Genomic DNA, 26,433 nt, shown 5'->3' on the forward strand with positions numbered 1-26,433 from the left:
GCAGACCCCCTAGCTCGGCGACTTGGGGGACTCCTACTACATGGTTTGTATCGCGCTTGACCAAGCCTGAAACTACAAGTAAGCTTCAAGTGAAATTGATACATTACCTTGTGCATCTCCACCAGTTAAATATACCACCCCTGGATGGAGGAAGAGTACTTCCAGAGAAGATGTCACATCTACCTATGAGACAGATAAGGCAAGTTAAGACGACACCACACTCCGATACTTAGAAGTTTCGTGATTACGATATCATTCTCCCACAATATTTCCTAATGTCATTTGTACTAAATCATTCACTTGTACTCACTAAAGGAGAGCTTGAACCTATGTACTTGTGTAAACCCTTCACAATTAATGAGAACTCTTCTATTCCGTGGACGTAGCCAATCTGGGTGAACCACGTACATCTTGTGTTTGCTTTCCTATCTCTATCCATTTATATACTTATCCACACTAATGACCGGAGCAATCTAGCGAAGATCACAAAAAGCGACCGTTTTCGCTACCTAGGATCTATCTTGCAAGAGAACGGAGAATTAGATGGAGATCTCAACCATAGAATACGAGCTGGATGGATGAAGTGTAAGAATGCATCCGGCGTGTTGTGTGACCGTCGTAGGCCACTGAAGCTCAAGGGAAAATTTTATAGGACGGCAATAAGGTCAGCGATGTTGTATGGCACAGAATGTTGGGCGGTGAAGCATCAACACGTACACAAAATGGGTGTAGCGGAGATGAGGATGCTTCGTGGGATGTGTGGGCACACGAGAAAGGATAAGATTGGGAATGAGGATATCCGAGGTAAAGTAGGAGTAGCCGAAATTGTAGGAAAGATGAGAGAAAATCGGCTCCGGTGATTTGGACATGTGCAAAGAAGGCCGAATGACGCTCCGGTTCGAAGATGTGACTACAGGACAGAGGTTCAGGGCCGAAGGGGTAGAGGAAGACCTAGGAAAACTTTGGAAGAGACTCTAAGAAAAGACTTAGAGTACTTGGATCTAACGGAGGACATGACACAAAACCGAGCGCAATGGGGTTCTATGATTCATATAGCCGACCCCACTTAGTGGGAAAAGGCTTTGTTGTTGTTGTTGTTGTATTGGTTTTGAAAATATTTTCTCTAAAAGCGCATTCAATCATATAAAAACAATTTCGAAACGAGCCCTTCATTAATTACATGTATATTTATATGGAACCATAAGTAGAATTATTTATGTAGATCACACGCAACATCCGTGATCTTTGGTACAACGAAATGATTACTCTTTTGTTGACTGAAAGATCACGGATTTGAATCATGGTTACAACCTTTTTACAAAGTAAAAGTAAATTTGCTTACGATAGACGTTCCCTTCTCCCCGATCCTTTCAAGGGTGAGAGCCTTCTTGGTTGGGATTACCGACTAGTGAATAGTGATCATGACATTGGGTCTTTACTTTTTCCTCACTTTACCCTCTTTCACAGCTTCCTTTATATTTTCCCCACCTTCCATTCTTTTGACAACAATCTTTACTTGTCCTTACCACCAAGGCATCTCGCATTCCTACGCTTTACTGTCTCTCCCGCCTCTCTTTCGTCACCTTTTCTCTCTCTATTCAAACTTAAAACCTACATATATTTACCCACAAATTTATCATCACCGATCCACCAACACCTAAAGAGCAATTATTTCTTCTCAGGCTGCAATGGCTGTGTATGTGTCGATGCCTTTTCTAGTTGCTGCCGCAACCGGGATATATTTCCTCGACAAAAACCATTACCAACCAAAGGTTAGTCCACCTCTCTACTAATATTTCCGTTATTGATGCTTTCGCCAGCTGATATTTGAAAGTTCTTGAAGCAGGAACTCGGAGCTGGGATTCGAGCAACCATCCAAGATGTTGTAGCAAAAGCGAAGGCCAAGGCGAACACTACTCAGATGCCAAAGTTGGCACCCCAATTTGACGGATTAGACTCGTTTGAAACCTTGGTCGATCGTTAGCACCCCTAAACCCTGTGCGAAAGCATGTATCTGCTCGTTCAGGCCCTTAATTTACGTAACGAATCGTAGCGACACATGACTGAATCTTTCCGCTCTTGTTATATCTTCCCTCTGTACATACTTCATCCAATATAAAATATGATCGATCTACTTATCATCCAATAATTTAAATTTTCCTGCAATATCAAAGAAAAAGAAACAAGAGCAATAGCTAGGTATTATTATATCTCTTCATCATCTAAGATACACATGCTGAACTCCCTAAATTCAGCAGCCTGCTGGAAACTTCAACAATCTGTTAAGTTTATGTACAACAAAATATATCTGTTTTCTGGATACAACTTAAACGTAACAGTTACATTGTTTATTCAACCGAAAAGCAATCTTCCATTGTTTCTTTCCCGTTGAACAATAGATAAAAGGTTTTATTCAGGATCATTTACCAAATACCAGCCAACGTTCTTGGTTAGGATCAACTTGAATCTCGATCACTCTTTGTTTGCAATTTCTTTCCTACCTTTGCAAGCTTTCCGCCTACCCCAAATATCACCACCTTCATCAGGTGTCCCTTATTAAGAGTGCAAGCAATGATTATTGTCCCCCCAAGTATTAAGAGCTTGGGTATGTGCCTACCCGCAGGCTTCTTGGATGCAATCACCACCTCAGTTTGTGATGAGTCTTCTGTGGCTCCTGAGGATTTCAGGTACCCGGGATGTATTTTCGTGTTGATCTGAGCCATAAAGGCTGGCCGGGAAAGTGGTGATCCTGCTGCTCTTTCCTTCTGGTAGGTGCGTAAGCCAGCCTCAATCTTCTTGACTGTATCCCACATCCCTGTTCTTATTCCAAGTTTTACAATTTCCCATGGGAGTCCATTATCTTCGTAATGTAAGAATATAACCTCACACGCAGTCAGCTGGCCGTCAGCCCTTCTTGATTCCACTGGTTATGTACAAAAATGTCACTTTATTACAGATTGAACAGCTCTATCGACTCTAACATAGTCACAAGCGGAATATAAACATATTATTTTGATGAAAACAGATCGAAGATTGGCAGAACTTACCTGCTTGAATGCACCAACTTGAGAAGTACAGATCTACACGTACTTGCTTGTCATGTCTTGGAACAGAAGCATAGGGCACTCCCTGAAACATGAAAGACAGAAAGCTTCTTATGTTTCATCAAACAAAAATTGAGAAACTGCTGCTATCTTTTAGTTCGATCTGTCAATTTATATCCGGTGTGCAAACAATGTGTCATCAAATGAAGTGTAACAAGAGTGCATCGATGAATAAAAAAAAAATTTCCACTCCGCATACCTTTGTCACGCAATAATACAACCTCCCAGATTCCCAAATTCGACGACCTATGATGTATTCTCTGTCTTTACAGAAAAACGGGAACTGCAGAACGGAAGGCATGGCAGAGATAAAGAATATGCAAGGGAGAATCAACCAGTAAAAGTAAAACAAACATTGACCAGTTAGAACATACAAAAGGGAAGCCTTACCTTCTTAATCCACAGCGTCACCATGGTTCCTGTGGTCGGGCATTCTTCTATGGTTTTCGCATAACTAAGCATGTCATCCCACCTTAGTCGAAACTCGTCATCCCAGAAGAAATCCCTCACTAATTCCGGCGTTGCATCCTCGTAGACAGTTCTGCTACGATATTGAGGAGGACCGACCTATCAAATCCCCAACAAGAAGAATACAACACAACATTGAGAAAACTGAATGGTAAAATCAAAGAGCTCAACAAAGCGGCTGGCCAAGAAAGCAAAAGTTAAGGGAAAACCATTACCTTTGGATCCCTACGCCAGCCTTGGTAGGTCATAGTTGGGGTGGAGCGATCCATCATCTGTATCCATGGAGGACCTCCATCTTTCATATCTACAAGCTCGGATAAAACCTCTAAATCCTCCTCAGTCACTACAGTCGGCTTCTCCTCATTCAGCTGCGATGTGCTGGATAAGTACAATCAATTAGTGAGTATTTTCAACGTCATAAAAAATCTATCCAATCAAGACTAGAAATTTCAACACCATTTTCCACTTTTTATAGTAAACGATATTTATCAGATAAACTTCAACCGTACATCAAAACGTCTACAAGACATCAAAGACGCCCAACAGTAAAAGTAATAACAACTAAAGAAACCCAAATTATAATAGCTTGGTACAAGTAACCATTTTTCAATCGATACAAGGGATCAAAAGTCAGAAGCAAATAACAAACAATTGTAATAGCATGGTAACAAGCATGGTAACAGAAGTATGTTCTGACAAATACCAAGTACCTGCTGCCCTCATCGAATTCGGTAGCCGGAGGCGATACAGAAGGAGTTTTCTGAATTCCCTTACCCATGCAGCGAGCTTCACAACCTTGGGAAACCAATGACTCAAAACAATTCAAGCATAGAGCTGACGAAAAATCAAAAGCGTTAGGCACAGGGCAGCCTAGTTTGTCCTTGTCATTGCCAGAGAATGCCCACTTTGGTTTCCACGACCATCCGATCAAAACTCCAACAAGCAATGCCAACGAAATACCCAGAAGCACCATCAAATACAAACCTGCGACCTCCATTGTAGTATCTGTTGGTGTTTCCACTCTCTCCAATACCTAGGACAATCTAAACAAAGCCTCCATAGAATCCGTACATAACAACAACAACCTACGAAACCTAGGAAACCCCACCAAGAAGAAATACCAGAGAAAAAGAAACTAAACAGAAAGCTGCATACTTTTTTAAAAGATTTAATCAAGTTGGTTTTTTGCTGCCGATAGATATAAACCAAAAAAAATATGCATAAAGCTTGAAACTTTGGAAAAAAAAAAGATCAAACCCAGAAGGAGATATCAGAAAACAGTGGGTGGAAAATCAGGGAAAGTTATTGAGAGGCGGGAAGGAGGAGTTCGGGATTCATGTGACGGTGTCGTTTCAATGGCATACACTGAGAATTGCGGGAGAAAAATGAGGAAAAACAAAAAATAGAAGCTGCAAAAAATAGAAGAATTATCAAAAGGAAAAAGAACACAACAAAAAAAACTCCAAAAATCGTACGTTTGTCGTTCTACATTCGAATTTCCGAGTACATATCTTTGCCTTCCTGCCAGTGCGAGTGGCTCTTCAAATTTTCTTGGATTTAACGTTGGCTTAAACCCTTTTAAATTTTTGTTCTTGTTGTTTAAGTTGTGGCGACGGCATCATCTTGTTTGACTATTTTTGGAGGGGTGTGATATCTACACACCCCATTTTACTTCTCACACACCCTTCTAATTTTTGGCCTTCAGATAGGATGAATTGAAGAAGATCAACGGATAGAATTTAACAAGGGTGTGTGAGAAGTAATTTGGGGTGTGTGGATAGCACACCCCTTTTTGGATTTTGCGGGGGCCAACTGTTAGAATTCACGCTTATGGATGGAGGCTCACATGGGCATATGTCCCACTCAAGTAATTCATTTGTTAAGTTGCCAACTACAATTATATAATACATACGCGTTATCTTTGAAGCAAATATAGGTATCTAATGTCCAACATACCTACATACTGCATATAATTCATATCAATTATTATATGAGCAAAAATGCTTTTGTTCTGTCATTTAAATCGAAAAACCTCTCTCCCGCGTAATCATGTATTTATATTTTTCTTATCACTCTGCCACTTTCCACTACTACATTGAAATTTTTGTAACATTAAAATTGTGATACATCATCATTTGAAATCAACTCTATTATCATATTGGGTATAAGCTATACCGTAATACAGTTATCTTAGTTGATTTTCGAATTGCCCCCACTAGAAGAAATTTCTAGCTCCGTCCCTGTTCACGCTCAACCACTTGTCTTCTCATATTTTTGTCTGTAATAGTTAATATGATGTGAAGTTTGTTAACTGTGAAGTGAAAGATTGATTCTTAACCAGTATTTAGGCTACTTATTATATGCCATGTGATTAACTACTTGTCAACTACTTGTTAGGCGAATCGTAGTTGGTATAAAACTATAAATGATCAAATTTCGGGTGGCAATTACGGACGCCACACATTATACGGTTCGAATTACGAGTATATAACCTGATGTGCATATAATAAATACAAATCAATTGTGTTAAATTATTATTATTATATAATTTTGCGTGTTGATCAATATGTGGGTTAACACAAACGTAAGACATAAACAAGTGAACAAGAGACGATCCATTGCCACCAATTTTGCTTCCAATTTGTGCAAGTTAATAAGATGTGAATTTGGTTAGTTTTAGGAGAAAGACTTATATGAAATGAATTTATTGTGACATTGGCTTTCCATTTCGATAAAAATGATGTGCGTAAGTGTGACGACACATCCCTACTTTTCAGTGTGATTTCTTTTTCTGTTGGTGTGAGTTGACGATTTTACTCTTCTTGGACAAAAGTGGAATCTAATGTGGACGTGGTTTTCGGCTTTCAGTTTCATTTTCCTAGTTTCGTACTAAATTAGTACTCGTCGCTACGAACGCGTGAGCACGTTTTAGACTCGAATCGGATCTGTAACGAAAAAATTACGCTTCGTTAAAGTACGTTAGTTACAGGTATTTTTGTACACGCGTGTACAAATTATCAGCGTTTGAAACACTGTAGGGAAGCAGATTTTGTACATTAAGAATTGTACAAAATCCACCAATCCCTTCCTTAATTGGTGGATCCGGTCCCCCTTTCTTCACACAAACCACCAATCAAACTTTTGATTTTTCCTTGAATTCATCCTTACCACCCAATCAATTGCTTTCCCTCATTTGAAAGCAACCAATCATATCATCACCATCAAACCCTTCACCCAATCAGAGAGCACCTTTTCTCTCTATCTCTTCTCATTCTCTCTCAAACTCGAAACCTCTCTCACTCTGCAACTCCCTCAAACAGACACCAAACCTTACAAACATGACCTGAAAACCACACCATCAAACTCGTCTCACCACCATGAACATAATAGTGCCCTTGGATCGTGGTTTGACCGAGTTTTGCACGTCGAACTTGGAAGGTCCGACTCGGCTTAGTTTTTCCCTGAGGAGTCGCAAACAACTTATGAGTTTTTAGGAACTTTAAAGGCCTCCACTCTACTCCTCGAGGTCTTTAGTGAAGGTTTGAGGACGAGTTGACATCGCAACATACGAGTTTCAAGTGGCCGAGTTTAAGCCGAGACTATCGAGCCAATCTCAGGCCTTTTCCCATTCATTTTTGGACATCCAAAAGGTATAAACTAATTTTACACTTCATAAGCTTCGTTTCCATATAAATTTTCTGAAAAGTGGTTGAGAAATGAAAAAGATATGAAATTTTGAAATTTTACTCAGAAACTGGCGAAAATTTCCAGATTCCGGCGAGTTCAGACTACGGCGACCAACGAGGACCCCTAGAGAAGACGAGGGAATATTCCATCAAAGTTGACAGAATATTCTAACTGCGTCAGGTAAAATCTGTTAATTATTTAATGGAATATTCCGTCAAACTAACAGAATATTCCTAACAGATGTCAGGGTTTTGCCTGCACGTGGTGATGCGTATGGCCGTGCCCTAGCCAGCTAGTGGCAGCCCGTCTGGCCTCCGATTGGTTTTCTATCAATTTGTGTAGGTCTGTGATGTCAAGTAGATCGACTTCGTCTATTCAAACCCTATGTTTGAGCAATCTACAGAGGTTTTATTTAAGTTTCCGTTTATGTGTTATTAAACTAAGTTAATTAGTAATTTCACATATAGAGGAAACGTATCCCGAGGACGTACAAGGTCAAGCAAGGCTCGGAGGCTTTGTTTTGACTGCGTAACTATGAGTGGGTCATTTCTTTTTATAAGTATACGTATACTTGCTAGTTTCTAGTTATACTGTGAAAATAATTTACTACGTATGCCTTGCTTAGACTAAAATTACATGAAGTAGTGAAATGATTGAACCTAGGGAATTATTATGCGCTCTATAGGTTCATAGGTATACACGAGATACCATGATATTATATTTACAGCTGTGATTATTACTATGTTGATTAGAGTTATCGAATCTTTATGGCACGATTTTATTTATGTCATCTGCTCATCATTGATGCACCCCGGTGTTAGTACTCCGCCTAGGGCCAGAGCTAGTCTTTCATGTGTATGTTCACATCCACACCATTTGCTTGCCTTGGATCTAAGTTAGGTGCTAGTCATGTCGTCCATATTGCATTAGGCAATTCCGACTCGTATGTGACTGCACTTCAGCGCCAGCCTTCATGTGTTTGTAGTAGTAGAGCGCATTTATTACACTCAGTCTTATCGTACATGTTGCATTAGGCAACTCTGACTCGTGTGTCAGCATGTGTCGATGAGCATTTGTTATTTTATGTTTACATATTACGAGCTTATGTGATATTGGTCACCTTGTGCTTAATTGCTATAACTGTGCCTTATTGATTTCGCGAGACTTTGCAGGCTACGGTAAGTATTTCTTACTATATGTAGTACGTATATTTTGGAAATTATACTTGATTTTACGGCGATGGGTTATAATGTTTTTGAAAAGGTTTTTACAAAACGTTATTTTCTAATCCACTCAACTTTGTTTTTCGCCCCTCCAGGTTTAGTGGTTGTGCTTATGTGTAAACGAGGATTCTGTCAAATCTTAGGGGATGGTTATCTTCAGTGGTATAACCCTCGCCCTAATTACTGTATTGTTCTTATGCTCTGCCATCACGTGTGAAATGGGTTCAATCCCGCTTACCCGCGCACTCTTTTAATTAGGCAATTGTAGGTTTTAAATTTATTTGTATTTTTCCACTACACTACACTTTATGACTTCGTCACCTTTCAGGTGTCAGTCAACACAACTCGATTCAGAGTCCAAGTGGACATTCCGAGTCGGGGTGTGTCAGTAAGTTTTTCCTTACATGACATTATATTCTTAAATTAAGGTGTCATGTGACGGTAAATCTGTGTCATATAAGTTGCTATTCGATCGCAAATCATTATGCTTTGGGTCCACCAGTAATGTTCCTATTACTTTTGAGAGATGAAAAGGATTGAAGCCCTTTTTTTTATCTTTGAATTTTGGAATGAGAGATCCTAAATATATTGGTCTTTTCTTTGGGCTTACTTGAACTTTGAGGGAGTATTGCTAAATAGAGTCCAATAATCTATTTGATTAATGTGTACTCTGGAAAGAAAAACGTTAGGGTTGAGTTTAGGAGAAATTCTTGAGTGCGGATGACCGAAACACATAGTTGTTCATTTACATACACAAAGCACCCTAATTTGGTCTCACCCATTCTCTCCTTTGACTCCTTGTGTATGATAGTCATTATACATATGTTTGGATGAAAGATTTACTCGTCACGTGATTGAGGGGTCGAATGACATTGGACAATAGCATGTGTCTACAAATCTAACAAAATGAGATCAAATCAAGAACATATATATGTGTCCGTATTTCAGATGTACCAATTTAAGTGACCATCTTACTAAAATAAGCAAAGTTAGAAAGATTAAAATTAAAACTTCCATGAGATAACGAAATAGTACTTACAAAACCCCACGTGTTTCATGCTTGATAGTAAAAAGTAAAAGCAACTTCAACTACCACCACGTACCACGAAACATACCGCGGAGCTTCTCACGGTCGTTTCAAGTCTCAAGCTTTCGAATTCGAACTCAGAAAACCTAATTTCTCTCCATCTCCGCCTGCAATTGTCGGCGTCGAAGCCCATCGAGCTCTATCCACCTGGCCAATCAGATCCGGCCACCTCAGCAATGCTCTGTTCGGTGCCGGCCACCAAGTCCGGTTCGAACTGGCTGAACCGGCTCCGGTCCAACAAGGGATTCCCGACCGCCGACAATTCCGACCTCGACCACTTCCTTACCCGAAACGCAAGCTCTCTCTGTGAATTCCCGGCTCCCAATGTCGTCTCATCGTCCACGGATTCGACTCGGCCGGATTCGGACCGTGTCGGGAATCGCTCCGAATCCTTGTGTCCGAATGGCGATGACCAGGGAGGGGAAATCATCGGAATGATGAGCAACGTTCTGTCGGAGCTATTTTTCATGGGCGGCGCCGACGAAAGTTCCAGACTTTCTGGGAAAAAGATTCCTAGAAAGCAAGCAAACCCCAGAGTCTGTGTCGGTTCCACGACCAACTCTAACGGCGACGCCACCGCCACTGCGAATGAAGCGGAGGAGAAGAGCTCGGAAAGTGAAGGAAATATCGAAAATGCCCTCGACAAGGTGGCGTCGGATAACAACAGCTTGGTGGGGAAGAAGAAGAAGAAGGAACTAGGAGGGAATGTGGGTGGTGGGCAATGTGAGGGGGAGGAGGATGAGGAGGAGGAAGAGAAGGGGGAGATGAAAGGGTATTCGAGGAGCGAAGTGACGGTGATTGATACGAGCTGCGGGGTTTGGAAGACGGAGAAGTTGGTGTTTAGGAGGAAGAATGTGTGGAAAGTTAGGGAGAAGAAGGTCAAAGGGAGGAGCTTTGGGAGACATAAGAGGAAAGTGGTTGTTGAGGAACACGTTGCTGATGACATTGACAAGAAGAAAGCTAAGGTTTCGGTTTCCGCGTTGGATGTTGAAGCTGGTGGGGATGAATGTATAGCTCTCAACTCCATTCAAGTAAGATACAAAGATTCTGTCTTGATTAATTTGCTAATTTGGTATCATATTTCCTTCTTGATTGTGCTTAATCATTGCGAGTTTTGTTTATCTACGAATGCGAATATTGGATTACCAATTATTGCATGTGTTGATTTGTTTGGTATGGAAATGAAGTGGTTGTGTGGATGGCGCTAGCATTTTCGCTGCGATTCTTCGATTGCTTAATGCTGTTTTTGTTACAAAAAATGATGTATTCTTGGCTGCAATATCTTCGTTGGTTCTTTCCAATGCAACATGTGATGTCATCTCTATTCTCTAGTGAGTGTGATAGTCCGTATCTATAGCTTGTGATTGCATGTGTTTTTCTGTTTCGATTTTAGGATTTAGTATGATCATTGCCTTCTCTTCGTCTGCATATACTGTGATTGCATGTGTCTTGGTTCATAATTCACAGAGTTATGTAAGTCTTCTAGTTGGTACACTGGATAAGTTTAACATTGAAAACTTTAAGGCTTGAATTGTGCCCGAGTAACCTCTCCGGGTTTTGTTCATTAGGAGTTCTAATCAGTTAATCTCCGTGCTCTTTGTTATTGTATTGATAACAACTATTAGTATCGAAGGGGAAAGGATATCACTTCAACTAGTTGGTACACTGAATAATTTGTTTTGAAGGCTGTGTAAAGTAGAATGCCGCGAGTTTTCTAGAGATTATGCATGGCCTTGGCCTCTGAATCTTTCTGTTTTCGCACCCCTTAAATGCTTTGGATGTAGCCGGCTCCACCTTCTGGTTTTGGATTTCAAGTGTTTTGCTGAATAATTGATTAGATTTTATGTTCCGATTCTGAATTTAGTGTGCAGTTGTTGCTTAACGTAAATAAGTATGAACCACGGCATGTGATTTGATGCCATAGTCGTAGAGTAGCTGTGCATAATATTATGAAACAAAGAAATGTAAGTTTGTTCCCCTTGCTTCATTGTTCAGGTACAGAAGCCACAGAATGACACCCTAGATAATCTGAATGACAGAGGGGAAGAATTCGGCAAACACCTGCCGGAAAATAAAACCAAAGATACAAGAAAAGGGCAAGTGCACTTGAAAGTACTATCTGATTTTGATATTCTGTGTTGCTGCCTGTATGCACCGAGGTGTTTATTCTGCTCTTGTTGAATTTCATGCAGGTTTTCTTTGAACCGATCACCGCGAAATTTGAAAAAGGGCGGTTCCTCTGTTATATTAATAAAAGGCCTTCCTACAGACAATAAAAATGGAGGAAAGCTTCATAAAAAGACTCTCAAGGACAGCCAAAAACAATGCAAAGCGTGATTGAACCGGAAACCGGAAAAAGAGTTTTGCACCAGAAAGAGCGAGCTGCCGGCAATGCAACAACTTAACATGATGGCACCAGCGTCGTTTCTTTCGGTATAAAAATTTAGTTGACCGTATCATCTCCCTCTCCGAAAGAGTGTCGGAGGTTCGGGTCACGCACAGGGCTTCGAGACGGCGGTGCCGGCGATCATGCTGACTTGGGAATCAAAATGTTGTGAAATGGTGAAACTTTTTGTATGTGTTTACAAATGTCGTAACTGAAGCTATTTTCCCCAAAAGGATTTTTCTGTTTTTCTTGTTGCAATTTTTACAATCGTATTGATACGAAACGGGAAATGATTACACGTGCCCCTTTTCTCCTTCTACGACCCTCACCCTGTATTTTTTTCTCACAATTCTTCTTTAATTTATTCAATCGAAATGCCGGAAAATATAGAGTTGTGTATTGTGAGAAAACAAGTGTATGGAAAATGAAAACTAATGAGAAATGATTACACGCGCCCCTTTTCTCCTTCTTCGACGTATTATTTTTCTCACAATTCTTCTTTAATTTATTCAATCAAAAGGCCGGAAATTTTCAGAGTTGTGCATTGGGAGAAAACAAGTGTATAAAAAAAGGAAAACTAATGAAAAAAAGCTTGAAACTTTGAGTTTTAACGAAAATGACAAAATAAGGGTAAAGTGAATAGTAACATGATTGACTTTTTAGTGTAAAACTGGTTTTTCGTTAAAGTGAACAGTACCGAGAGTTTTTCATTAAAGTTTTCGTATGGAAATGCCATACAGAATTCCCTTTCAATTTAGATAATCATTGGGCCTATTGGGTCTATAATACTATTGATTTGTGGCTGTATTGAAGGGCCCATTTAGGTAAGGCCCGGGCATCGTCTTCACCTCAGCCACAAACGACTGTAAACAAAAGCTCAATCCTTCCAAACGCGGAGAAGAAACCATTTTTTATCAGGAAAATGGTCGCCGTATGCGCTTTGTTCACTCACCCTTTTCCCGCTTCTTCTTCTTCTTCTTCTTCCTCCGATTCTCTCTTTTCATTCTCACTAGCTCCTCCTCCGCCGGCCGCCGCTCATTTCTCGTCGCTTTCACCTTCAATCTTCCGAGCCCGTGAATGTTTTTCTCCGTTAAAGTTCACCAAAGCCCAGAACTTTGAACGACAACCGTCGTTAACCCAACTGGGTCTCCGTCAAAATCAACAGTTTCTTCTCCAATGCCGTTATATCAACTCCCCCGCCAATGTCCTCGCCGAAGTAGGTAAGGAACTCTGAGAGGCCTTTTGTCAAACACATTGCCTGCATGATTTTAATCGTTATATCCTGTGCCAGGAATGCTGTTCTCGTTCTTTCAAGAAATTGGGGTCGGCGAGGATGAAAGCCGAGTGCTTTTGGTCAAGAATCCAGCTGTGGCGTCGACATCTTTGGATTCACTGCGAGCTCGGGTTCATTCCTTCCGTTCTGTTGGAATCGACGGCCTTGTGCTTTCTCAGTTGATTACAAAATCCCCAAGTTTGTTAACAGCTGAGGAAATAGGTCCGTTTCTGCAATTTGTTCTCGACGATTTGGAAGGGAAGATCGAGCCGCTGCAGCTGAAACGGCTTTTGAGAACAACAGAAGCAAGATTCTTGGTGGGTTTTGATCAGAAAGTCAGATTGCTTCTTCACCGCGGAGTTCCAGTTGACAAGATTTTTGATGTTCTCAACAAGGTTAATCTGTACAAGGCATTGTGTCTCAAGTCACTTGAAGAAATCGAAAGAACAATCGCATTCTTCGACCGCTTTGGTGGCATTGATTTGATAGTAATGCGTCCGACGCTTCTCAATTTTGATCTGGAGACCCAGCTGGTTCCGAGAGTAGGGTTCCTGGCAGAGCTCAGTGGCGGAGATGATGAGGCCACGGGGACTCTGTTGGGTAAGCTCCCTGCAATCTTGAGCTATACCGTGGATCACACGGAGGGCCATGTCGATTTGTTGAGGTCGAATGCCGGCCTAACTGACGATCAAATCTTCAGGTTTCTGCTTGTATTTCCCAACGTGGTGAGTGCCAGTCGGGAGAGGAAATTGCGTCCGAGAATTCAATTTCTCAAGCAGTGCGGGTTGAGTTCGAATGACATCTTCAAGTTCTTGATCAAAGCTCCATTGTTTCTAGGGTTGTCTTTTGAAGACAACATTGCATATAAGCTTGCATTTTTAGTGAAGATTGGGTATAAACATAGAACAAAAGACTTGGCGGCAGCAATGGGATCCGCCACCAGAACAAGCTGCGATAATCTGCAAAAGGTGGTCGGGTTGTTCTTGAGTTACGGGCTTTCGTGTTCAGACATTGTTGTCATGAGCACCAAACATCCTCAGATACTGCAATACAGCCATGCTGCTTTGGAGAAGAAGATGGAGTACTTGATAAATGGGATGGGTCGTGAAGTCGGAGAGTTACTGAACTTTCCGGCATTCCTTGGTTACAAGCTTGATGACAGAATCAAGGCCAGGTATGAACTGAGGAAGAAGGTTTTAGGGGAAGGAATGTCACTGAACAAGCTCTTAACTGTTTCTTCCGAGAGATTTTCGACAAAGAAGACAGCGTATGTTGATCTTAACGACGAAATGAAAGTTTTGTCGGATCATCAAAATGAAAACGTTTGTAATACAAACGAGTCATGATACCAATTTGAGCTGTTTACTCAAGGTAAAATCTTCCCAGCTTCCTTGTTATGAAAGCTATACCTTTCGAGCAGTTTGCATATCGACTTTCTACGTTTTCCTCGTTGATGTTATGTTAAATCTGAATTCGTATTAGGCTCTGAAAAGAGATGCAGAAACAGTTAACAAATCAGTTCAGTCAGACGAGTAAAAGAAAGGCAGAGGCAGCTGAGGAATTGATGTTTATGATATTAATCTGCTAATAAGCTTTCATTCGTACGTCACAAAAACTACGCCCCCTCAAACTTTTAGAAACACCGTACAAGACTGAATACCTAGGCCTCTTTATTCCGCCAAGGAGCGTTCTCTAGCTCGCTCTACCACCACGTGCTCTGACTTCTCCGCTTTACCATTTCCTTTCGGTATAATAAGTCCATAACCTCCTTCTTCTCGTTTGTATATGACATTAATCTCACCTTAAGCAAGAACAGAGGAAAACTTCAACTACTGGATGACAGAAATCGAAAACTGATGCTCGAGAAAATGAAGGCAGTATGGGTGTTTTGTAGTTTCTTACCAGTTTCTTCATTTCGGAAAGCATAGAAGTCGTGATCAACATTTTCCAGTTGATCAACCGCTTCAGCAACTGTCAAAGGCGGCATGTCAAAGTATTTTGTTCGAACAACCTGGTAAAAATGACCGAACAATGAGAATGCGATGGAGAGAATGGCATTTCTATAGATAATCAGCAGATGCGTAGTGAAAGTTCCAAGTGACAACCTCGTCAATGAAGTCTTCTTCCTGCTCTTGGGGAACCGCCTCTTCCTCTTCATCTTCCGCCACTACTTGCATTGCAGGCTCCCTAACTTTCGATCTGTTAAAGCCTTTCATGTGCCGCCCATGATCCGATTCCTTCTCCTTGATTTTCCTCAACTTCCTCTGGATAATCGAAGATGCCAAATCTATGCTCGCGTAAAGTGTCTCAGCTTCTTCCTCAGCTCGGAACACTCCATGCTTCTTCGTGAACAAAGTCACCTAAACAAAACACAAACACACACAAATGTGCTTCACAGGAACAAACCGTATGCTGCAATTGCAGATAACCTGACAGTTCATGAAATTCATCAGACGGCAATACCTCACATCTCCGAATCCTGGGGCCTTTTCCAAGCTCTCCACCTCGAACAGACAACCGAACATCGGCTTCCCTCACTAGGTGACTATGCTTTTGAACCGCCTTCCCAACCTTGTCTTCCACATGCTTCTTCACTGCCTCCGACAACTGCATTCACAGATTGAAAATTTCTCATTCAAATTCCACATTGATGAAAAAGTTTCTAATTCTCCGGCCAAGGTCCTGTGTTCGAATCTCCCTCCTCTACCATCACTTGTTAAAAGCAAAAACAAAAATTCCAATTTTCCACAGATAATGCACTTCCCGCAAATAACAATACAATAAGAGGAAATTGTACAAATGGTCCCTCAACTTTAATCAAATTGGAGCAATGGTCCCTCAACTAAAAATCCATTACCTTTGGTCCCTCAACTTATCAAAACGTGCAGCTATGGTCCCTCAACTAAAAATCCATTACCATTGGTCCCTGAACTTTAATTCAAGTGGAGAAATGGTCCTTTAATTTTAACTCAATTGTAGCAATGGTCATTCCAATATAACTCGTTTTGACAAATTTTTTAACATAGTTGACGAAAAGAACCATAATTATACACTTTGATGAGTTAAGGGACCCTAATTATATAAATGGTCATTCCAACATAGCTTATTTTGACAAAATTTTGACAAAATTGATGAAAAGGACTATAGCTACACATTTTGATAAGTTGAGGGACCAATGGTAATGGATTTTTAGTTGAGGGACCATTGCTCCAATTTGATTAAAATTGAGGGACCATTTGTACAATTTACTCATACAATAAACAAATCAAGGCTTTTTTTTTTTTAGCCAAAATTGTCCTGATTACCATAACTCCTCATTTTGGTTTCTAAGGTTTAAAATAGATAGAAGTGGTCCATGAGATTGTTCGTCAATCATTTTGATCATTATGTAAAAATTTCTAATAAAAGGAGTTGATTTGACAAAAATATCATCAATTTAAAGGAGATCTCTAATCAAATGACTCATAAAATAACTAAAATGATTGACGGTTGACAATTGATTGACCACTTTGATTGATTTTAAAGCACATAACGAAAATAAGAAGTTACGTCAATTTCAGACAATATTTTGGATAAAAAGCCAATGCAAAATACAATTTAGATTCCCAATTAATGGTATTTTCTACAATGTTTTGTCCAAAAACACAAAGTTCATTAAACACATCAATGCAAACCTCAAAATATGCCAAAAGCAACCAAATTTAAACCTAAAAAACTGATGAAAGAGTACCTCCAAATTCTTTCCTTGTATGATCAGCTTGACCGAGGAGAGCGGGCCGTCCCAGGACATCTGCACGGAGAGCGACTTGCCGCGCCATTTTCGGGGTCGAATCGCAATCGCAATGGGTTTCAGATTCTTCGACGGATTCAAGAAATTGGAAGAGCTAGACGATAATGTGAAGATTTGGGGCTTTTGGAAAATCGGTGATGAGAGTGTTGCCATTGATTGTGGAGAAGTAAACAGAGTCGCCATTGGATTTGATTAACGCAGAACTTAGGGTTCGTGGTAAAGCGATAAGGAGTGTTTTGATCGATGGAAAATTGGAAGGAAAGTGCGAGAAAATTAGGGGGTTTAGCAGCTGTGGGTTTTACAGAGCGAGCGAGCAAGCGGACAAGGTGACAGAAATGGATATACCTTGGCCACACGTGGCAATCTCTTACGTTATCCACTTCGTCCTCTGCGGTTCGGTGTAAGGCACAGGAGAAACCTCAACCGTTTATCTTGTACTCACAGTTAGATGGACGGTTTAGGTTGGATGCAGCTCTGCATTTGTTTGGGCCCCCTCGTTGACTTACACGTGTTCATTCGTAGCATGGGCCTCATGGGGGTTGGTTTGGATCTCAAAGCCCTACCAATTTGGTCAGGGCCCAATTGCTTTTGTCCAGTTCTTCCGTTTTGGATAGGATTGCCTGTAGATATTTCAGTCCAACGTGTTTATATGGCACGTGAGATTAGATTTTTCTCCGCTATGAGAATGTGACGTGCCAAATAGGATGTCTGTTTTTGCTTAAACTAGAAGGAAACAAGCGTCAAGAGTTTATGGAGATGGATCAACGACTCCTTACGAGGAATTATCATTAGGTGGTTCAGTGGTTGAAAACGAATTTTATACCTGTTTATCACACAACACATTTTGAGTTCGCTTTCTGATGCTGGTGAATCACATGATGATGACTATAGAAGGTTAAAATGCATCTATTAGTTCTCCGGGCTCCAAAATAGTAAATTAACGTGACAAAGTCACTAACTTGTTCTTTTTAAAGAAAAAAATGACTCCTTACAAGTAGACCTAACATTTTGGATCCAACCCGTTAATATTAGTATTTGGGTGGATGCTTAACAGGTCGGGTCGGGTCGCTAACGAGTGAACCCGTTAACAACCACCTAAATAACGGGTCACTTTAGGTCAACCGTTAGCACCCATTAGTTGATGATGTTTTATTAATTTCAGTAAAGTTTTAACAACAAAAAATAAACTCTATGTAAAAAAAATAATAATAATAATTGTTAACGGGTGAAACGGGTTGGATTTGGGTGACCCATTAACTTAACAGGTCGGATTGAACCCGACCCAAACCCGATAAACCCGACCCGTTTACAAGTCTCCTTTTACAAGGGTGGTTTCGGTTTGGTAACTCCGAATTCGCTTTTGAGCATCCCCACCCCCTGACCCGCACCCTCTAATTTGACTTACACCGTGCCGTTGTCTTGAGTTTTGAAGCTGCATTTGTTCTGAAGAAGGCCCCAGGAATGAGGACAAGAAGTTATTGACCGTGAGAAGCTGGAGTGAAAAAGAAGTTGTTGGCCTCATTTTGAGTTTGTTAGGCAACTTGTTGCTTTAAAGGCTCACGCAAGGATTTCTTTTGATTGGACTGTATATGGAGTTTGTTGTTGTCCATTACAACGATTGCTCGAGTGTTTGGATTGGTGACTATTGGAGTGACGTTGTGTGCTTGGTGAATTGAATTTCTATTTTGTTTGAAAGTCCGCAACTGGTATTAGGGAAGTTTGCACTAGCATTGTTATTGGTATTGGTATTGACATTGGCATTGACTTTACATTTGTATTGGTATTGAAATTGGAATTTTGCGTTGGCATTGGCATTAGAACTGCCATTCACATTGGAATCTTGCGCTGACACTTGCATTGGAATCTTGCACTTGCATTGGTGGGATTTCATATTGAAATTGGCATTGGAAATTAGGATAAGTTTTCTTCTTGGCAAACTCATATTGTTTACGAACATGAGTTTATAAGGGGGTGTCGGAAATTATACTTTATTATTTGTTTTCATGTGGGTCAATGATTGTGATTCCTTGCCCGTTAAGTGTTAGATTATTCACCTATTAGGTTTAGGTTAAGTTCTCTGTAAATTTAGTTAGAAAGAATAAGCCTGTTACAATGTAGTTTTACATGTTATGTAGCCTTCTTGGCAAATCTTATAGTGTTTCTTCGTTTTCAATAATATTCATAGTTTTGTAATCCGTTTGTTCATTTGTTGTCATGCATGCTCTGATTTTCAAGTCTCTATTGCTTGAGGAGATTCACAATATAAAGAGGGTTCTCAAATGCTTGCTTGGAAGCTTGATGTCTCTAAAGCACATGATAAAAATAAGTGGACCCAGATGTAACAACTTCTTACATGAGTGAGAAAAGAAAAAGATGATTTGTCTTTGTGACATATAAGTTCTTCTTCACGTGTAAGTTTAAAAGAAAAGAAAGAGTTTTTGTCATTTAACAGTCGAACGAGTGGACCAACGAAGACATTGAATACAGAAACACTCTTAACATGTTGGGCCAAGATGCAACCATTGAGCCATGGATCTTGGAATATTTGTTTACAAAAGAACACAACATAGAAATCTTTGCTAGCACATAACGCAAGAGTTGATAGAATCAAGTCTTTGTTAGATAATCATAAGGTACATACAGTGAAAGAATATGTGCTTAGTGTGGCCAGAGAGAAACTGAAATGCCTCTGTAAGTCTTCCTAACCTTAAAAAAGATAGACTATCGTGACGATACCATTAGTTAATATTTTAATAAAAAAAGAAGAAAAAAAAAGAAGGAGGAATGTGTGATTGGTAGACTACGTAGACTTTTCAAATTTTTGATTGCGACTTTAGAACATGATCCATTGTTTTATGATTTTAATTACTCCATTAATTATACAATACCATTTTGTGCAAATACGACAATCGTTCCATCAAAAGGGAAATGATATAAAATGCAATGTGTCAAAACGAAAATCACACAATTTTTTTTGAGAATCTGAGGATTCAATTAGTAGGTGCCATCTAGCATGGCCCCATACAAAAGAATCAAACTTTCTTTGATCTGTATCTCTATCCACTAAACAAACAATATTAGTCGTTATGATGAAGGATTAAGAGCCACTAATGCGGGTCTAAATTTCTACACCAACTTCTGAGACACTAATTGCATGTCTACCGACATTGTGGGATATCTTTGGTATTTAGAAGTTGAGAAATGCTGAGAATATTAAAAAAGTGAGATTTTTTATGAACTCTAAATTATTTATGTTATCTTATGTTTTTGATATAATGTTTTACAATGTTAGTATATAAATTGATGTTAAACTGTGAGATGACAAAATGTCTATGGAGATGCCACTTTTGATATAGTCTTCTTAGTATTTCGATTATAAGTTTTTCACTATAGCAAGTGGTAGATTGCCTTGATAATTAGAGTATTTTTTGTACTCAAATTTTCTGAGTTTAAACTTTTGTTTCTCTATTTTAGTGTAGATTAGTACTGAATATTATGTGTATTTATAAAAAAATTTAATGTAACTACTACATCTCTACGTCATATTACTAATCTAGTGATTGTATATTAGTTGAACTTGTTTTTATCTTCTTAGGACACAATTGTTCCACAAGGACGCAAAATATCACATAACGCGATGGTTTAAGAGCCTTTCACAAGGAGCAATGAAACTTTTAGTGTGTCGAACTACGGTTTAGTACACTAAGTGTAATAATATAATTAGTTGATTTTTTTTTCAAACTTCCAACTAATTGTATTGTTCTACTTGTTGTATCGGGTCGTGTCACATCCCGGCCTTATTGTTAGATCCCACATCGTCCAGGAGAGTGGATCCTATAAGCCTTATATGTATATTCTCATTTCTACCTAGCACGAGATATTTTGGGAACTTACTAGCTTCGGATTACTTAGAAACTCTGAAGTTAAGCGAGTTCGCGCGAGAGCAATCCTATGATAGGTAACCCACTGGGAAGTTCTCGTGTGAATTCCTAGAAACAAAATCGTGAGGGCGTAGTCGGGGTCCAAAGCAGACACTATCGTGCTACAGTAGAGTTGAGTCAAGGATGTTATGGGGGTCCGGGTTAGGATGTGACAATTTGGTATCAGAGCCACTATGCTGTGTGGTGCGAGTGTGCAGACGAGGACATTGAGCCCCTATGGGGGTGGATTATTAGATCCCACATCGCTCAGGGGAGTGGATCCTGTAAGCCTTATATGTATATTCCCATCTCTAACTAGTATGAGATTTTTTGGGAGCTCACTGGTTTTGGATTCCTTAGGAACTTCGAAGTTAAGCGAGTTCGCACGAGAACAATCCCATGATGGTTGATCCACTGGGAAGTTCTCGTGTGAATTCCTAGAAACAAAACTGTGAGGGCGTGGTTGGGACCCAAAGTGGACAATATCGTGCTATGGTGGAGTAGAGTCCGAGATGTGATGGGGACCTGGACCGGGATGTGACAGGTTGTATTTCCAGTACATTGAAAAATCTCTCTAATATAGGTTAGGAGATTAAGATAATGATATATTATCAAGTATTGGTGAGGCAAAACCAATCAAAGGCTAACAACGAGCGAAGCCAACCCAATCAAAGGCTAACAACCACACGTTTGCCTTGACCAATAGGAAAGCGAGTACACATATAGAGAGTACCAAAATCATAAGCAATTAAAAAAGTAAGATGCCCATTTGGTCCAAGACCCACTTCCCAAAGCCACAAATCAGCGTCCCTCCACTAGCACTCCACGTGGCTCGATTCTACCCATTAGATCCATCGCTTTCCCAAGCACTAAAAAATATCTCCAAATATCCCAACAAGCCGGGCCTCAGCTCCCTGCCACCTGTCCCCTCCCAAAAAATCTCCCGGAGAAGAAAACTTATTTCTTTTAAATTTGGAATCCAGATACTCGCCGGATATCCTGCAGATCCGTGAATTTTGTACATTTATTGTATATCGTACTATTATAAATTATTTTAAATATTTTGATCTAAAATTAAATAAAAACAGTATTTGACAAAAATTAAGAGCACGATATATGATAAATAAATACGATTCACTGATATCTGATATCCTCACCAAAAAAATCCGGAAGGGATCTTGTTGGTTAAATTTGGACCACACGATGCGGAAGCCAATGACGTGGCGCCTGTTGATGATTTATGGCCCTCGTCTAAGATTGGGTTGATGACGTGTCAGACCGGGTCCCACGCTCACACGGGGGTGCAGATATTTTCCACCCCACTGGTAGGCTGAGGATATTTTCACCGTTAGATTGATTGGGAATCGGCATATTCGCCGTCCGATTGATTTGGGACTTGGAGTTACAGATATTTTGTACAGACAAAAAGGTCTGAACATTGGGGGAAAAAGGACGAGAAGAAGAAATTAAGACATTTTCGAAACTCTCCAGCTTCACTGAAACATTGCGACTCTCTGTTTCCTCCGGTGGTTGCAAAGAGAAATTTAGAGAGAAATGGGCGGGGTGGGTATGAATAGCGAGGACGTGGAAGCGAAGTCGAGAGCAGAGGCGGAGAAGAAGGACGGCGGCGAGTGCGATTCTTCCGTCGGGACGATGCGGTGGGAGAAGCTGCTGCCGACGATGAACATGCGGGTGTTGCTGGTGGAAGCTGATGACTCCACCAGGCATATTATAGCTGCGCTTCTCAGGAAATGTAGCTACAGAGGTTAGTGGGTTTTGCTTTAATTTGCTTGAAGTTTTGGGTTTGATGGATTTTGTAGGGGATTTTGCTGAATGATGATCTGGGTTTTTGTTTAATTTGCTTAAAGTTTTGGTTTTGATGGGTTTTGTGGCGGATTTTGATTAATGATGAACTGGGTTTTTGTGTTTTTTTGGCCGATTTTTGGGTGTGGATTTGTTGGTGTTTAGAGTTTTTGTGATCAGTGAGTTGGATGATTTCCTGCTTTTCTCTTTTTACTTTCTTACCTTGTTGGATAAGAAAAAAAGTGAAAAAGATTTTGGGATGAAGATTTGAAGATTATTGTTGAATTAGCATGAAGTTGAAGCTTTTATATTGGTTTATCTTAATGGAAATAAATATAGGCCAATTAAAATCGATGTAAAAGTCTGTAAGATCATCTATATATTGTTTGCTATTGAATCTAATGAACTTCCATTGATACCAAATTGTTTGGTTATTAAAAAGACGGTAAAATTTTGTAAAATTAACCGTATCGAAGGCGTTACATAAAGAGAGTGCTATGTTTTTATCACCATCTGTTCTGATTTCAATGAACAAGGGGACTAATGATTCGAGTCACTTGCTTTGGCCTTCGTTTGTTATTCACCGAAAAGGCGTATGGTTAAGCATGAATGTTTTGAGACTGTTCTTATTAAGGTTCCTGTTTTTTGTTTGAGCAGTTGCTGCTGTAGCTGATGGCTTAAAGGCTTGGGAGATACTGAAGGCACGGCCTCATAACATAGATCTCATACTGACAGAAGTCGATCTGCCATCGATATCTGGATTTGCTTTGCTTACGCTAATCATGGAGCATGAGATCTGCAAAAACATTCCTGTTATAAGTACGATATGAAGAACGAATAAACGTGGATTTGATTAATAACTGATTTGATTTTCCACAATGGTGGTGCTTAACAAATTTGCTCTTGTTTTGTGATCTTGCAGTGATGTCCTCTCAGGATTCAATTAGCACGGTTTACAAATGCATGACGAGAGGCGTTTCTGACTATCTAGTCAAGCCTATTAGGAAGAATGAGCTGACGAATTTGTGGCAGCATGTTTGGAGAAGACAATCTGTATGCCTGCTCAACTTTCTGTTCTGTTATTTGGTTTTAGCTTGTAAATTTTGTCTTACTGTTTCTGATTAAATCTAAATTTTATTGTCTGTCAGTTAGCCCGAAATGGCCTCCTTGATGAGAGCGTTGGACAACAAAAGATCGAAGCAACTTTTGAAAATGATGCTGCAAGCAATCATTCAAGTGGCTATATGGCATGTGTTAAGGAAAACATGGGAAAAGGGACCGATTCTCAGGTTTGTGTTTCATAATTCATAAATGGCACAGCAAAAGCATTCTTAACATGTATATGAATTAAAACAGTGTAGATTTTTATGAAGTTTTCAGTAGACTGACTGTACGATTTATTCTCTTGCAGAGCTCTTGTACAAAGCCAGACTTCGAAACTGAGTGTGCCCCTGTGGATATGCAGGAATATTCACCGCAAATACAGGGAAAAACTTCTCTTGGTGACTTGAGAATGCAGAAAGATGAAGCACACGCCAAATTTGGTGAGAAATTGCTTACGCGTGAAAAAGCAGCTAGAGGTATAACATCTGTACCTTTCCAATTTAGTAGCTTCTTGTCTGTTCAGTTTTGTAGGAAGGCCTGCTAACGTTTTATGATTGTGTCAATCCAATTAGGAACAACCGAGCCTGCCGATGAAAACACTGACACAGCAGTTTCACCAGGCAAGGGTGCCAAGCCAGAAAGTCAGAGGAGGGATGATAATATGACTAGTGAAGCTTGTGACAACAACGATCTACTTGTCAACTCTTCTAGAGATATCACGGACTTCATTGGAGCATTCAGTAAATATCCAAGTAGCAACCAGAGAAATTCTTCTTCAAGTCATACACCTAGCATGTTTGATTCTGCTCCACAGTTGGATCTATCCTTGAGAAGACCTGATTCCAGTGGCTTTGAGAATCGAGTTAATGAGAAAAGGCATGCCCTTGGCCATTCTAATGCTTCTGCCTTTTCAAGGTGAGTTTCCATTTTCTAAGCTTGGAATTTTGTGACATGTGCACATCAATTTTTCTCTTTTGCCACTTATTTTCTAATTCAATCAACGACCTGTCTTGCAGATACATCAACAGGCCAATGCAGCCCCAGAAAACATCACTGTGCGATCAGCAAAAGGCATATGAAGCTACATGCGAGATGCAAACATCTAATACCAACGCTGATTGTGATACTTCTCCTACAACTTTAAGTACTCCCAGGAGTATTATCACTCTGGCTACTGGTCAGTCTAACCAATCTGAAATTGGAACGTCACTCCCTGAGCAGAGATTATTTCCTCATCCAGTTCCCGTGAAAGGCATAAGGTTTAACAATCTAAGCAATGGGTATGGTACTGTGCTACCTCCAATGTTTGGTACACAATCAAGTCCATCGCCAATGCCTAGTTCAGCTGCCCAGCAGGAACCCTCGTTCCTAATGAATACCTTTTATCCCGCAAATCTTCAGAAAGATAAAACTGAGCAAGTTTACGGCACACTTTATCAAAATACCAAAGGTACCGTGGACCAAACAATGCAGAATCAGGATCAAAGATTTGATGAGGATCGAGGGCATATGTCCTCAGCAACCGATCAGAGTGCGAGTAGTAGTTTCTGTAATGGCAATACTGGTCATCTTAGTAGCATGGGGTACGGAAGTGCTTGTGGAAGCAACAATGTCGATCAGGTGGCTATGTTTAGGGCTGCGCCAGAGAGCAAGAATGAAGACAGTTTCTTTAATCAAAACGGAAATTCTTATCGATCCATCCAAAGAGAAGCAGCTCTAAACAAGTTCCGCTTGAAGCGCAAAGATAGATGCTACGACAAGAAGGTACTTCATTATCTTTGTCATCCTTTCTACCATTGCTCTAATTTTTACTACTACTGCCTCTCCCACCCTAGTCCCCAAAGAAACTCGCATTTTAACACGATATGGTCCATTCTGCAGGTTCGCTACGAGAGCAGAAAGAAACTCGCAGAGCAGCGTCCCAGAATAAAAGGGCAGTTTGTCCGTCAAGCGAGTACTGATCCTTCACCTGCAGAAACTGATGGCAATATATTTTAGGCTTAACTACTTGGAGTTTCTTGTACTTCAAGTTAAGATGGCACTATAAGTAGTATATAGCTTTGTTACACCATTGTTTCAGTTTTTGATGCCCAGAAACACAGATGAGGAGAGTAGTACGGACCTGAAGAAGCTTCTGACATCACTTCTACGTTCATCTTCTTAGTATATATTGTATTAACTCATTTGACCAATTTGTAAAATAGGGTTGTATATTTTTGTTCCTAGGGATGTTTTAGTCATACTATATATGTTTGTTATCGCATAGGTTTGTTCATTCAAGATTTCAAATCTCATTTGGTATACAAGCTTCATTTGATCATTTATGCTTGTGTTATTATCACTAACTAAATAATTTGAGGGAATCCACAAGGTATAAGTTGTATATTAACCACAGTTTAACATCGAGTGCTCCTTCCGAGTGTGAGGAAATAATTATCCACGTTGGAAAGTAAAAAAAACTTTGTAAGCACTTATAAGGAGTTGAGTCACTTTCCTATTACTGATTAGTTTTTTGGTGAAACATGAACTTCTTTCACAACGTCTGTGCATGTCCATCCATGTGTAAGGCTTGAAATGTTGCCAAAAAA

At 40.0% G+C, this 26,433-nt stretch overlaps 5 protein-coding genes and 1 long non-coding RNA gene across 11 annotated transcripts; 4 read left to right on the forward strand and 2 right to left on the reverse strand.

Moving 5' to 3' along the window:
* The first annotated feature begins 1,504 nt into the window (after positions 1-1,504).
* Positions 1,505-2,134, forward strand: LOC103439948 (uncharacterized). Its single transcript, XR_530050.4, has 2 exons — positions 1,505-1,772; positions 1,847-2,134. It is a non-coding gene; the product is annotated as an uncharacterized lncRNA (long non-coding RNA).
* A 43-nt stretch (positions 2,135-2,177) lies between these two features.
* Positions 2,178-5,125, reverse strand: LOC103439947 (uncharacterized). The gene is made up of 6 exons (XM_008378597.4): positions 4,283-5,125; positions 3,788-3,950; positions 3,495-3,671; positions 3,304-3,387; positions 3,048-3,129; positions 2,178-2,923 (listed from the first exon to the last, which is right to left on the reverse strand). Exons 1-6 carry the CDS (start codon positions 4,567-4,569, stop codon positions 2,457-2,459), a joined length of 1,260 nt encoding a protein of 419 aa, XP_008376819.1. The 5' UTR covers positions 4,570-5,125; the 3' UTR covers positions 2,178-2,456.
* Positions 5,126-6,753: 1,628 nt separating this feature from the next.
* On the forward strand, positions 6,754-12,268 carry LOC103439946 (uncharacterized). 6 transcript variants are annotated; one of them, XM_070825040.1, is made up of 6 exons: positions 6,754-7,222; positions 7,344-7,439; positions 8,578-8,644; positions 9,550-10,600; positions 11,565-11,665; positions 11,762-12,268. In XM_070825040.1, the coding sequence occupies exons 4-6, from the start codon at positions 9,746-9,748 to the stop codon at positions 11,904-11,906; spliced, it is 1,101 nt and encodes a 366-aa protein (XP_070681141.1). In that variant the 5' UTR covers positions 6,754-7,222; positions 7,344-7,439; positions 8,578-8,644; positions 9,550-9,745; the 3' UTR covers positions 11,907-12,268. The 6 variants fall into 6 exon arrangements, with proteins under 6 accessions (XP_070681141.1, XP_070681140.1, XP_017188978.1 ...); XM_070825042.1 differs by having other exon boundaries at positions 6,859-7,222; positions 7,324-7,439; XM_070825039.1 differs by having other exon boundaries at positions 7,500-10,600.
* A 330-nt stretch (positions 12,269-12,598) lies between these two features.
* Positions 12,599-14,647, forward strand: LOC103410330 (transcription termination factor MTERF8, chloroplastic). The gene is made up of 2 exons (XM_008349048.4): positions 12,599-13,175; positions 13,247-14,647. The coding sequence occupies exons 1-2, from the start codon at positions 12,878-12,880 to the stop codon at positions 14,572-14,574; spliced, it is 1,626 nt and encodes a 541-aa protein (XP_008347270.1). The 5' UTR covers positions 12,599-12,877; the 3' UTR covers positions 14,575-14,647.
* A 135-nt stretch (positions 14,648-14,782) lies between these two features.
* LOC103439944 (ribosome-binding factor PSRP1, chloroplastic) lies at positions 14,783-17,361 on the reverse strand. The gene is made up of 5 exons (XM_008378591.4): positions 16,959-17,361; positions 15,692-15,835; positions 15,334-15,588; positions 15,131-15,239; positions 14,783-15,029 (listed from the first exon to the last, which is right to left on the reverse strand). The coding sequence occupies exons 1-5, from the start codon at positions 17,199-17,201 to the stop codon at positions 14,899-14,901; spliced, it is 882 nt and encodes a 293-aa protein (XP_008376813.1). The 5' UTR covers positions 17,202-17,361; the 3' UTR covers positions 14,783-14,898.
* A 4,915-nt stretch (positions 17,362-22,276) lies between these two features.
* On the forward strand, positions 22,277-26,165 carry LOC103439942 (two-component response regulator-like APRR5). Its single transcript, XM_008378590.4, has 8 exons — positions 22,277-22,703; positions 23,399-23,560; positions 23,664-23,794; positions 23,890-24,030; positions 24,153-24,321; positions 24,418-24,760; positions 24,862-25,609; positions 25,727-26,165. Exons 1-8 carry the CDS (start codon positions 22,493-22,495, stop codon positions 25,841-25,843), a joined length of 2,022 nt encoding a protein of 673 aa, XP_008376812.1. The 5' UTR covers positions 22,277-22,492; the 3' UTR covers positions 25,844-26,165.
* The last annotated feature ends 268 nt before the right edge of the window (positions 26,166-26,433 follow it).

Source organism: Malus domestica, chromosome 07 (genome assembly GCF_042453785.1).
Source record: "Malus domestica chromosome 07, GDT2T_hap1".
NCBI lineage: Eukaryota > Viridiplantae > Streptophyta > Magnoliopsida > Rosales > Rosaceae > Malus > Malus domestica.

Coding starts and splice junctions, on each gene's coding strand:
- LOC103439947 (XM_008378597.4), bottom strand. CDS start 4,569: ATGGAGGTCGCAGGTTTGTATTTGATGGTGCTTCTGGGTATTTCGTTG. Junction 3,672..3,787: donor GCTGGCGTAGGGATCCAAAG/GTAATGGTTTTC, acceptor GGGATTTGATAG/GTCGGTCCTCCTCAATATCG. Junction 3,388..3,494: donor TGACGCTGTGGATTAAGAAG/GTAAGGCTTCCC, acceptor TCCGTTCTGCAG/TTCCCGTTTTTCTGTAAAGA.
- LOC103439946 (XM_070825039.1), top strand. CDS start 9,746: ATGCTCTGTTCGGTGCCGGCCACCAAGTCCGGTTCGAACTGGCTGAAC. Junction 10,601..11,564: donor TAGCTCTCAACTCCATTCAA/GTAAGATACAAA, acceptor TTCATTGTTCAG/GTACAGAAGCCACAGAATGA. Junction 11,666..11,761: donor ACCAAAGATACAAGAAAAGG/GCAAGTGCACTT, acceptor AATTTCATGCAG/GTTTTCTTTGAACCGATCAC.
- LOC103410330 (XM_008349048.4), top strand. CDS start 12,878: ATGGTCGCCGTATGCGCTTTGTTCACTCACCCTTTTCCCGCTTCTTCT. Junction 13,176..13,246: donor CAATGTCCTCGCCGAAGTAG/GTAAGGAACTCT, acceptor ATCCTGTGCCAG/GAATGCTGTTCTCGTTCTTT.
- LOC103439944 (XM_008378591.4), bottom strand. CDS start 17,201: ATGGCGACTCTGTTTACTTCTCCACAATCAATGGCAACACTCTCATCA. Junction 15,836..16,958: donor TACAAGGAAAGAATTTGGAG/GTACTCTTTCAT, acceptor CTGTGAATGCAG/TTGTCGGAGGCAGTGAAGAA. Junction 15,240..15,333: donor AAGAAGACTTCATTGACGAG/GTTGTCACTTGG, acceptor CATTTTTACCAG/GTTGTTCGAACAAAATACTT.
- LOC103439942 (XM_008378590.4), top strand. CDS start 22,493: ATGGGCGGGGTGGGTATGAATAGCGAGGACGTGGAAGCGAAGTCGAGA. Junction 23,561..23,663: donor CAAAAACATTCCTGTTATAA/GTACGATATGAA, acceptor GTGATCTTGCAG/TGATGTCCTCTCAGGATTCA. Junction 25,610..25,726: donor ATAGATGCTACGACAAGAAG/GTACTTCATTAT, acceptor TCCATTCTGCAG/GTTCGCTACGAGAGCAGAAA.